This window comes from Marmota flaviventris, chromosome 20, assembly GCF_047511675.1.
Source record: "Marmota flaviventris isolate mMarFla1 chromosome 20, mMarFla1.hap1, whole genome shotgun sequence".
In the NCBI taxonomy this organism is placed as follows: domain Eukaryota; kingdom Metazoa; phylum Chordata; class Mammalia; order Rodentia; family Sciuridae; genus Marmota; species Marmota flaviventris.
The window spans coordinates 20,246,644-20,258,790 of record NC_092517.1 but is presented as its reverse complement, the minus strand read 5'-3'; the positions used below and the strand labels follow the sequence as shown (position 1 = coordinate 20,258,790).

Genomic DNA, 12,147 nt, shown 5'->3' with positions numbered 1-12,147 from the left:
GCCCCCTGACGCAAACGGACGCTGCGTCATGACGTAATGTTATTCCGGGCGATTTCCCGGGCTCGGGCGGGTCACGTGGGCTGCTTTTGGCGCGAAACCTGGTGGCGGCCGGAGCTGCGGAGCGGAGCGCGGCGCAGCGATGGCGGTGAGCGCGCGGTGGCGGGGCTCGCGGGGACACCGGCCGGGCCGCGGGGGTGGCGTGCGAGCGCCGAGACGGCGGGTGGAGGCCGCGTGTCGCCCCTGTGCGGCCCGCCCGGGGTGGGGACGCCGGGGGAGGTCGGTCCCCTCTGTCCCCATCTGACTTGCAAGACCCGCGTGGTGATGGGGACCCGCGCTGCTCGATCCCGCCTGGGGACACCCGCGTCCCCGTGGTCCTCCCTAAGCCCGACCCTCCCGGCCCCTTTCATTTTCCACTCCGCGCACGTTTTGGGCGCCATCTGTATACCTGGCGGGGCGTGCACAAGTTAGGCGCCGGGCCGCCACCTCTTCCTGCACTTTTTTTTTTTTTTCTGGTTCTGGGGACCGAGCCCAGGGGGCACGAAACCACCAAGCCCTGACCCCAGTCCTTTTAAAAAAAAAAAAATTGAGACAGGATCTCCCTAAGTCACCTAGTGCCTTACCCGATGGCTGAGGCTGGCCTCCAGTTTGCAATCCTTCTGTCTCAGCCTCCCTCCCGAGCCGCTGGGATGATTGGCGCTGCACTTCTTCACGGGAATGTTTTTCATGAAGAAAATGGAGGGTAACAGGAGTGATCCGCAGCGTTGGGGGTTGTGACAAGTTGTTTCCCAACTGTCACTTGAGATATTTGCTCAGTTGAGAGCATGCAGGCAGCGTGGCACCGCAAGTGCAAAGGTCCTGAGGTTGCAACTCGTCCTCAGACGTCGGCTGGGTGTTGGATGGTGGCATCTTCTTCTGCAGGAATCATCCGAGTCTCTTTCCCTGGCGTCCAGTCCTGCCCGGCGACGGAGAGCCAATGACCCCCTGACCTCCAGCCCTGGGCGGAGCTCCCGGAGGACTGATGCCCTGACCTCTAGCCCTGGCCGTGACCTTCCTCCCTTTGAGGATGAGTCTGAGGGGCTGCTGGGCACCGAGGGGCCCATGGAGGAAGAGGAGGATGGGGAGGAGCTTATTGGAGACGGCATGGAGAGGTACCTTCATTGCGGGCTCTGGGCTTGGTGGCAGGGAGCCCGTTTGTCCTGGTGACCTCGCTGAGGGTGCTGGAAAGTTCTGGGTCGGGTGCCTTCTCGCCTTTCAGAACAGCTGGGGCCAGGGTCTGGGGGGTGGGGGACAAGTTCATGAGTCACAGTGCCCCTCCGAGACAGGGTCTGGCTGAGTTTGCTCAGGGCCTTGCTAAATGGCTGAGGCTGGCCTCCAACTTGCGATCCTCCTGCCTCAGCCTCCCGAGCCGCCGGGAGGACAGGCGTGCGGTTTTCCGACCTGGAGGGGTGGCGGGCTGGGGTTTCTGAGCCTCATGGGGCAGCTCCAGGCCTTGGGTGCGTTTTGGGGGCCGGGGTGGTCACTGACTGGTTCCATTTGGGGACTCTCTCAGGGACTACCGGGCCATCCCAGAGCTGGACGCCTACGAGACCGAGGGACTGGCCCTGGATGACGAGGACGTGGAGGAGCTGACCGCCAGCCAGAGGGAGGCCGCTGAGCGGGTCATGCGGCAGCGAGACCGGGAGGCTGGCCGGGGCCTGGGGCGCATGCGCAGGGGGCTGCTGTACGGTAGGTCAGGTTGTGCACTGTGGGAGGGGAGGGACAGGGCCACGCAGGGGACCGGCCTCATACACAGTTGTCCCCGGCCTCGGCAGACAGCGACGAGGAGGACGATGAGCGCCCTGCACGCAAGAGGCGCCAGGTGGAGCGCGCCACGGAGGAGGGCGAGGAGGACGAGGAGATGATCGAGAGCATCGAGAACCTGGAGGACCTCAAGGGCCACTCGGTGCGCGAGTGGGTGAGCATGGCCGGCCCGCGGCTGGAGATCCACCACCGCTTCAAGAACTTCCTGCGCACGCACGTGGACGGCCACGGGCACAACGTGTTCAAGGAGCGCATCAGCGACATGTGCAAAGGTACTGGGGCAGATTGGCTACAGATCTGGGGTTTTCTTTTGGGTGCCAGGGATTGAACCCAGGGTCCCTGAGCCCCCGTCCCCAGCCTTTTTTAATATTTTATCAAGAGACAGGGTCTCACTGAGCTGCTTAGGGTCTTAAGTGGCTGAGGCTGGCCTCCACTTTGCGATCCTCCTGCCTCAGCCTCCCGAGCTACTAGTTTCCTTTCCGGCCTTGGTCTCTGTGGGTCTCGCCCCTCTGGGGAGCTGGGAATGGGGGGCGTGTCACTTATCTGGGTCCCACAGCCACCTCCAGGGGGGCTTTCTGGCTGGATGTCAACACGGGGGCCGGGTGAGCTTCCTGGGCCGTGAGCCGAGCGTCCCCCTTGTCACCTGCAGAGAACAAGGAGAGCCTGGTGGTCAACTACGAGGACCTGGCGGCCCGCGAGCACGTCCTGGCCTACTTCCTGCCCGAGGCGCCCGCCGAGTTGCTCCAGATCTTCGACGAGGCGGCCCTCGAGGTGGTGCTGGCCATGTACCCCAAGTACGACCGCATCGCCAGCCACATCCACGTCCGCATTTCCCACCTGCCCCTGGTGGAGGAGCTGCGCTCCCTGAGGTGACTTGAGGAGGGGACCCTGGGGTCCAGGGCGGTCATGACCGCAGGGCGCTCAGGTGGGGTGGCTGTGGCCAGGGAGGGTCCTTCCTCATCCTAGTAAGTTCAGGTGGCTCAGGGGAGGTGGCGCGCCAGGTGCCCCGCAACTCTGGCCTCCCCTCCCGGCCTCTGACGCGCCTTGGCCTCCCCTCCCGGCCTCCCCAGGCAGCTGCACCTAAACCAGCTCATCCGCACCAGCGGCGTGGTGACCAGCTGCACGGGCGTCCTGCCGCAGCTCAGCATGGTCAAGTACAATTGCAACAAGTGCAGCTTCGTCCTCGGTCCCTTCTGCCAGTCCCAGAACCAGGAGGTGAAGCCGGGCTCCTGTCCCGAGTGCCAGTCCGCCGGGCCCTTCGAGGTCAACATGGAACAGGTGAGAGGCCCCGGGCCTGCCATGGGCCGTGGGCAGGGTGCAGCCTCAGGGTGACCACACCGCGTTTATTTTATTTAGAGACAGGGTCTCGCTAAGTTGCTCAGGGCCTTGCTAAGTGGCTGAGGCTGGCCTCCACCTTGCGATCCTCCTGCCTCAGCCTCCCGAGCCTCTAAGATTTCTGTTTCCTCTGGAGAGTGCCCAGCTCCCCTTCCCTGCCTGTCCACTGTCGGGCTTGGCTACTCCTTTCTCACAGTTCTGCAGTTCCTACAAGTTGTCCAAGCTGGACTCACCTGGCCAGGAAGTGCCCGGAAGGTTCTAGAACTTCTGCTTGTGACTGCCCACAGCCAAAGACCCGCTGTGGGAAGGCCCAAGCCAGTCTTGCCCAGGGACCTCCCCAGGTCCACTGGCCTTCCCTGGGGTCCTCACGGGTCCCGCCCTTCCCCTGAGTCTCTTGCCCATGGGTAGGTTCAGACCCCACTTCCTGGGAACCCAGAATGTACGTCTTCTGAAGCCCCGTGAAGCAGGTGGCTCCGCTTTCCTGAGGGAGAAATGGGTGTTCAGAGAAGTGACCGGCTGAGGGGACCACCCAGCCAAGTGGCCTGGAGGATCCGAGCCCAAGCAAAAATGCTGATCCGAGTTTTATGCTTTCAACTACCTTAATTCGTTGCCCGCTGTTACTATAACAAAATACCAGAGATAAAGCGAGTTATAATGCAGAAAGGTTTATTTTGGCTGAAAGTCAAGAACTTTCTGTGCACGGCTGGCTGGTCCTGTCACTTTGGGGCTTTATTGACACATTGCTCCAGGGGCTTCGTATCCGTGCCTTGATTTAATCCCTGTTTTTTGAGTTTTTGGTTTCAATATGATCATCCCTGTTCTGTGAAGGCACAGAGAGAGGGATTCACTTGCCCAAAATCACACAGCTTAGGTCCCAGCACCAGAACGTGAACCCAAGTAGCCAATAGAGGGCGTTCTCGGGGGACGGTGGCCCTGCAGGTCCGTGCTGCAGCCTACTGGGCCCCAGTGGGCTCATTCCTTGGCGACTTTGGTGTTCTGTTTCCTCCTCTGGAGGTACAAACAGTCAGGCTGCCTGTTCTCAGTCCTGTGGATTCATTCAGGTTTAGGTGACAGGAAAAGGGACGCTTTAGGGACAGGAAAGTCTTGTCCGTGGGGAGGATGAGCCCCAGGACTTCTCTGTGTCCCTCGCAGACCATCTATCAGAACTACCAACGCATCCGCATCCAGGAGAGTCCGGGCAAAGTGGCCGCGGGCCGGCTGCCCCGCTCCAAGGACGCCATTCTCCTCGCCGATCTGGTGGACAGCTGCAAGCCGGGGGACGAGATCGTAAGTGGCCAGGCGTGCGCTGGGGAAGGGGCCGAGGTCCAGAGGGAACTGGTTTGAGCCACCACGCCTGTTGGGGGGCGGTCAGCGGTCATTGGTAGCAGGGACGCTTGGCCTGAGATGAGGTCCTGAGTCCTTGGGGCAAAGAGCTTTTCCTGCTCGCGACGGATTGTGTATCTGTCAGCTTTCGTTGCTGTGACAAAACAACCGAGATAATCGACGTATAAGGAAAAAAAGGTTCACGGTGGTTTCTGAGGCCTCCGCCTCAGGGTTGCTTGGCCCTGTCCCCTTTGGGGCCTGGTGTTGAAGCAGAACACAGGAGGCCTCCCGGGAAAGCAGAGAGGGGAGGAATTTGGGTCAAGGTTCCTGGGGGGTCAGAGGTCAAGGTCAAGCCCCTGGGGGTCAGAGGTCAAGGTCACGTCCCCTGTGACTGAACTTCACCAGCCAGGCCTCGCCTCCCGGGCATCCCATCAGCTCTAGCAGGCCAAGCTCAGGGAGTGGAGGCAGGGAGACCAGAGGGAGGTCACAGCTCCATCCTGTGACCCTCTCTGGGGCCCCGACCACTTGGCCTCTCGCCGTCCCCAGGAGCTGACCGGCATCTACCACAACAACTACGACGGGTCCCTCAACACCGCCCACGGCTTCCCCGTCTTTGCCACCGTCATCCTGGCCAACCACGTGGCCAAGAAGGACAACAAGGTGGCCGTTGGGGAGCTGACGGACGAGGACGTGAAGATGATCACCAGCCTCTCCAAGGACCAGCAGATCGGGCAGAAGGCAGGTGGCGGCGGGGACACCGGGCTTCATGGGCACCCCCCCGGGCTTGGTGGCCAAACTGGAGCAGCTTTGATATCGAGCACTGGCAGTGGGATCAGCAGTAGAACTTCCCTGTGCCCTGGGTCAGGGGTCCTGGGGTCAGAGGTCAAGGTCACCTTCTGGGACACCCGGGTCAGCAGGCATCTCTGCAGAAATCGAGACGCTTGCCTTTCACTCGGAAAGTCTGTGTCATTTTCGTGGTCCCACTCCTTCCTGTCCCCCTGTGGCTCCGGGTTCTCAGCCTCGCTTCTCGTTCGGCCTCTTGAATTGTGCGTGTGTGTGGCAGGTTGCGGGGCCGGGGGTCCCAGAGGTGGACCCCAGAGGCCCTCCACCCCTGAGCCCCGTCCACAGCCCTTTTTATATCTTACTTAGAGACAGGGTCTCGCTGAGTTGCTCAGCGCTCTGTTGAGGCTGGCCTCCCAACTTGTGGTCCTCCTGCTTCGGCCTCCCGAGTCACTGGGGTCTCAGGGGCGCCTGGCAGTGTCCCTCCTTTGTAGACCAGAAGGAAACCAGGGTCTTGTTAGGATTAAGGGATCCTCGGGAAGTGCAGGCCCAAGACGGGACTGAGCCCCAGGACCTGTTACCTCTTGGAGGACCTTGGTCAGGGCGTAGGGCAGACATCCGGCTGCACTGGTCGCTTGGTTGAAGAGAAGCGTGACAAGCAGAGAGCTGGCCGGTGGCTCTGTCCTGCAGAGACATTACCTCATCCCGGGAGGCGAGAGGGGCTGGGCGGGACGGTGTCGGGGACCGGCCACCTCTGCAGCCCAGTGACACCCGGGCAGTCCCCAGGCAGAGGAAGGGTCGAAGGAGAATCACCGCCTGCCCACGGGCCTCATTTCCCCCAAAAACAACCCCCAAACTCCTGGGCTGCGGCTCTCCTCTGTGCCCATGTCCTTCATGAACAAACTGAGACACAGGAGTGGAATATGTCACCCTTGGTGACAGTGTGAGGGACACAGCGGTGTCTCCAGGTGCTGCTAAGCAGAGCCTGGCAGGGCAAGGGGCTGTGGAGGTTGAGAACAAATCCATGTACATATAGCTGGGCACGGTGGCCCACGCCTGTCACCCCAGTGGCTCGGGAGGCCGAGGCAGGAGGATCGCAAGTTGGAGGCCAGCCTCAGCCACTTAGCAAGGCCCTGAGCCACTCAGTGAGACCCTGTCTCTAAATAAAATAGAAAAAGGGCTGGGGACAGGGCTCAGGGGTTAAGCACCCCTGGCTTCAACCTCTGGTTACCCCCGCCCCCCAAAAAGGGTAGTGACTCTTTTCCTTCTGAGGGGTCAGTGCTCGGCTCCTGTTCACCTGCGTGTCCCCTGCTCTCCTCAGGTCTTTGCCAGTATTGCCCCCTCCATCTACGGGCACGAGGACATCAAGAGAGGCCTGGCCCTGGCGCTGTTTGGCGGGGAGCCCAAGAACCCAGGTGAGCACCCGGGGGTCCCACGTGCCTCTCCTGGTGGCTCTCTAGTGTGGCAGAGGAGAGGCTCGTTTTAATTCTTTTTTTTTTCCATAAGAGAACAAAAATCAGCCAGGTGCAGTGTGATCCCAGGGGCTCGGGAGGCTGAGGCAGGAGGATCGCAAGGTGGAGGCCAGCCTCAGCCACTTAGCCAGGCCCTGAGCAACTCAGCGAGACCCTGTCTCTAAATAAAATGCAAAACAGGGCTGGGGACGGGGCTCAGGGGTGGAGCACTTGCCTGGCTCAGGGTTCAGTCCCCAAGCCACCCAAAGAATGTATCTGGAAAGATCTAATGCGTAGGTTTGGGGAGGGTTGGGGACGATCCAGCCCTGTCCTAAGGTCCTCACCCACCTGTCCACCCCTGTCCCTTTCTCTAGGCGGGAAACACAAAGTGCGCGGTGACATCAACGTGCTCCTGTGTGGGGACCCCGGGACGGCAAAGTCTCAGTTCCTCAAATACATCGAGAAGGTGTCCAGCCGCGCCATCTTCACCACGGGCCAGGGGGCCTCGGCTGTGGGCCTGACGGCCTACGTCCAGCGGCATCCGGTCAGCAGAGAGTGGACCCTGGAAGCTGGGGCCCTGGTTCTGGCCGACCGAGGAGTGTGTCTCATCGATGAGTTTGACAAGGTGGGTCCCAGGACACGGGGAAGGTGGGATCCAGGAATTAGAATTTTTTATTTTATTTTTCCTGGTACCAGGGATGGAACCCAGGGTCCCTTGACCCCTGAGCCCCGTCCCCAGCCCTTTTTATATTTAATTTAAAGACAGGGTCTCGCTGAGTTGCTTAGGGCCTCCGTCAGTTGCTGAGGCTGGCCTCCAACTCGCGATCCTCCTGCCTCAGCCTCCCGGGCCTCTGTGTCTCCCACAGATGAATGACCAGGACAGGACCAGCATCCACGAGGCTATGGAGCAGCAGAGCATCTCCATCTCCAAGGCCGGGATTGTCACCTCCCTGCAGGCCCGCTGTACCGTCATCGCCGCCGCCAACCCCATTGGTAGGCTTAGAGACGCGGTCCTGCTGAGTGGCCGAGGCTGGCCTCCAACTTGCGATCCTCCTGCCTCAGCCTCTGAGCCTCCTTGGTGATGACGGGCGTGTGCCACCGCGCCCGGTCCTTCCCTCGCGTCTTGCTCTGACATGTCCTTCCTGGGGAACGGCTTTCTGCCACACCGTGGGCTCTTTGGGGCTCTGCTATAGGAATCGCTTTACTGTCTCCTGGTCCAGAGCAGATGGCAGGCACCAGGCAGCCATTTTGGGGCTGGGAGCAGCTTTCCCAGGTGGGGAGCGGGGTGGGCTCCTGCACGCTGACCGGGGCTCCTGGGGGTTTCAGGTGGCCGCTACGACCCCTCGCTGACCTTCTCGGAGAACGTGGACCTCACGGAGCCCATCATTTCCCGCTTCGATGTCCTGTGTGTGGTGAGGGACACTGTGGACCCTGTCCAGGTACAGCCTCGTCCTCTTGGCCCCAAGTTGTCCTGATGTCTCCTTCCTTCGCATCTGCTCCCCCCTCCCCAGTGCCCTTCACGGTCCTCTGCCTGTTCCTGTGTCCCCTGCTCCTCTCTGCTCCTGTCCCTCGCGTCCAGGGGCTGCTGTCCCCAGCCCACGGCAGCCCCTGCACTGGCCTCATGAGGACTTCACGGTCCTCCCGGCCCCTGCCAGGCCCTGAGAGCCGTCCTGGTCCCTCCCTGACCATCTGCCTCCCCAGCCACCTTAATACCAGGGGCCCTCGACCACGGAGCCCCGTCCCCAGCCCTATTTTCTATTTTTATTTAGAGACAGGGTCTCGCTGAGCTGCTCAGGGCCTCGCTAAATGGCTGAGGCTGGCCTCCAACTGGCGATCCTCCTGCCTCAGCCTCCCGAATTGCTAGATTACAGGCTGGTGCCGTGTAGTCTTCTGTTCTGAAACGGGGACATGCTGTGCTGGCCGGGCTGGCCCCACACTCCTGGGCCAGAGCTCTTCTGTGAAGCTGGCCCTATAGGGGGGCGGCATTGTGTCCCACCTAGAGTGTGTTGATAGCTTCTCTCTCACCAGGCAGTGAGTTCTGGGAGGACTTTGTCAGGTTTAGCATCGTGTTCTGGGCTCTGAAAACGGCCTGGAGACGATATAAGAGCATATGGCCCACGCCTGACATCCCAGTGGCTCAGGAGGCTGGGGCTGGAGGATCGCAAGGTGGAGGCTAGCCTCAGCCACTGAGCAAGGCCCTGAGCCACTCAGCGAGCCCCTGTCTCTCAATAAAATAGAAAAAGGGCTGGGGACGGGGCTCAGGGGTGAAGCGCCCCTGGGTTCCATCCCTGGTACCAAAAAATTAAACATGGTGGGCAGGACGTGTGTGACCCACCGTGCTCAGGGCCTGTCCCCGCTACCGTAGGACGAGATGCTGGCCCGCTTCGTGGTGGGCAGCCACGTGCGTCACCACCCCAGCAACAAGGAGGACGGGGGGATGGTCAACGGCAGCACCCCAGAGCCAGCCATGCCCAACGCGTACGGCGTGGAGCCGCTGCCCCAGGAGGTACTCAAGAAGTACATCATCTACGCCAAGGAGAAGGTGCACCCCAAGCTCAACCAGATGGACCAGGACAAGGTGGCCAAGATGTACAGCGACCTGAGGAAGGAGTCCATGGTGAGCGCTTGGGCCGCCGCTGTGTGCACGCTGGGGAGGCTGAGGCAGGAGGATCGCAAGTTGGAGGCCGGCCTCAGCCACTCAGCAAGACCCCGTCTCTAAATAAAAAATAAAAGGGCTGGGGACGGGGCTCAGGGGTGGCAGCACCCTGGGGTCCGTCCCGCCCGGGTGCCCAACGTTAGCACCAAGCGGGAGGCACAGCAGCCCCTGGAGTGGACCGGTTTGCGGTTGGAAGAGGCCCGGAGCTCACTCGGCAGCTCCTTCCGCCCTCGCTGAGCCTGCCCTGTCCCCCCCGCAGGCCACGGGCAGCATCCCCATCACCGTGCGGCACATCGAGTCCATGATCCGCATGGCCGAGGCCCACGCGCGCATCCACCTGCGGAACTACGTGATCGAGGACGACGTCAATATGGCCATCCGCGTGATGCTGGAGAGCTTCATCGACACGCAGAAGTTCAGCGTCATGCGCAGCATGAGGAAGGTGGGCACCGTCTCAGCCGGGGGACCCCCCGTGCAGCGTGGCCGGGAGGGCCAGCTCTGGGAAGCAGGCCTAGGGGGCTCTGGTCTGCCTCCCACATGCTTAGGAGGCTGAGGCAGGAGGATCCCAAGGTGGAGGCCGGCCTCTACAATTTAGTGAGACCCTAAGAAACTGTCTCCGTAATTTAGCGGGACCCTAAGAAACTGAGCAAGACTGTCTCAAAAGAGCAGAGCTGGGGACTGGCGGGGTGGGTGTCCCACCTGGGTGTGGCCCTGCCCCTCACCTGGCTGTTGGGAGCCTGGGGGGGGGGGGACGGAGCCACCAGAAATGGTCCCCCTGGGTGGTGTCTGACCTGTCCTTCCTCCTGCAGACCTTTGCCCGCTATCTTTCCTTCCGGCGCGACAACAACGAGCTGCTGCTCTTCATATTGAAGCAGTTGGTGGCAGAGCAGGTGACGTATCAGCGTAACCGCTTTGGAGCCCAGCAGGACACGATCGAAGTGCCCGAGAAGGACTTGGTGGACAAGGTACGGGCTCCCGTGGGAGGTTGGGTTAGGGTTAGGCTCCCTGGGGAGCCTGTCCGTCATCCTCGGGGGCTTGGCGGAGGGGCCTCGAGTGACAGCTGGAAGTTGGCGGAGGCTGGCCTCCAACTCACGATCCTCCTGCCTCGGCCTCCCGAGCTGCGAGGATTCTAGACATCGCCTCCTCCGGGGCCCCCTAAGTCCACTGACTCGCACACTTGGCCTTTGTCCCCCCGTTAGGCTCGGCAGATCAACATCCACAACCTCTCTGCCTTCTACGACAGTGACCTTTTCAGGATGAACAAGTTCAGCCTCGACGTGAAGCGGAAATTGATCTTGCAGCAATTCTGAGGTCACCCGGGGGCCACCCGGAGGGGACTCCCCGATGACACCGTATTCGGGGGAAATCAGACCCAGCGCTCAGTCACTTTGTGCTTTGTGGACGTGAAACCCAAACTCCTGGGAGACTCGGGGTTAGGGTTACGGTTGGCAGAGGGATGTCTAGCGTCACCGGTAGTATTTATTTTTCTGGCCTCACTTTTTTGCTTCAGGAACACTTTTCGGAGGGGTGGGGGGTACCAGGGATTGAACTCGGGGAGCCCTCGACCACTCAGTGACATCCCCAACCCTGTTTGGTACTTTATTTAGAGGTGGTCACAGTTGCTTGGTGTCTTTTGCTGAGGCTGGCCTCCACCTTGAGATCCTCCTGCCTCAGCCTCCCAAGTCGCTGAGATACTGGGCATGCGCCACGGCACCTGTCAGACCTTTCAAGTGGACGCTTTTGACTGCTTAGGTTCCTACCCGTGGTACCTCCTGTCTGCAGATGTTTTTCTGGATTTCTGTCCTGTTGTAGAAGGACTCACAGCTCCTACTTGAGTGCTTGTGATTCCTGTGATAGTGTGGCTTCGGTCCCCTGACTGGGGGACGTAAGGAATCTACCACGGGGCACGTGGATTATTCACCACTTTTACTCCTATATTAATTAATAGGATTCTCGTCCCGGGTTATTTCTTGCATTGCTTTGTACATAGTTTTTTCTTTCTGTAGTTCAGATTTTTAATAAAGTTGAATAAAATCGAAACCTTGGTATCTATTGGCCTCAATTCTTTTATTTGTTTCTTCTTTTTTTGGTCCCAGGGATAGAACCCAGAGGAGCTCAACCCTGGAGCCCTGTCCCCAGCCCTTTTCATATTTTATTTAGAGACAGGGTCTCGCTGAGTTGCTTAGGGCCTCACTTTGGCTGAAGCTGGCCTCCACCATGCGATCCTCCTGCCTCAGCCTCCCGAGCCACTGGGATGACAGGCGTGCGCCTGGCCGTATTTCACGGTTCCTTATGAGCAGTGTTCTCCTTTACGAATTTCTCAATACACTTAAATTTAAATTATGATATGCTCTTTAACCCTGGGGTTATTTAGAAACATGCATTTTGGATCATGATTTCCTCCTCCATCAATTCAATCTCTTTTGCTTTTTATTTTTCAAGCAATTACCATTTCAGATCCACAGGCTAATCTGGCTGTACTGTTTTGGGGGTGTGTGTGTTCCTGTCATTCCCAGGAACTGGAGAGCAGGGTGGAGATTCCTCAGAAAACTGGGAATGGAACCACCATGGGACCCAGCCGTCCCACTCCTCAGTTTATACCCAAAGGACTTAAAATCAGCACAGGACAGGGACACAGCCACATTAATGTTTATAGCAGCTCAGTTCACAATAGCTATAAACTGTGGAGCCAACCTAGGTGCCCTTCAACAGGTGGATGGATAAAGAAACTGTGGTCCATATACACAGTGGAATATTACTCAGCCTTAAAGAAGAATGAAATAGTGGCATTTGCTGGTGAAT

At 59.8% G+C, this 12,147-nt stretch overlaps 1 protein-coding gene across 1 annotated transcript; it reads left to right on the top strand.

The window, feature by feature from the left end:
• Positions 1 to 62: 62 nt before the first annotated feature.
• Positions 63 to 11,385, top strand: Mcm2 (minichromosome maintenance complex component 2). The gene is made up of 16 exons (XM_071605888.1): positions 63 to 145; positions 919 to 1,148; positions 1,550 to 1,725; positions 1,812 to 2,072; positions 2,450 to 2,669; positions 2,871 to 3,078; positions 4,288 to 4,422; positions 5,005 to 5,196; positions 6,560 to 6,653; positions 7,064 to 7,314; positions 7,556 to 7,682; positions 8,016 to 8,128; positions 9,055 to 9,306; positions 9,605 to 9,787; positions 10,155 to 10,310; positions 10,545 to 11,385. The coding sequence occupies exons 1-16, from the start codon at positions 140 to 142 to the stop codon at positions 10,653 to 10,655; spliced, it is 2,715 nt and encodes a 904-aa protein (XP_071461989.1). The 5' UTR covers positions 63 to 139; the 3' UTR covers positions 10,656 to 11,385.
• The last annotated feature ends 762 nt before the right edge of the window (positions 11,386 to 12,147 follow it).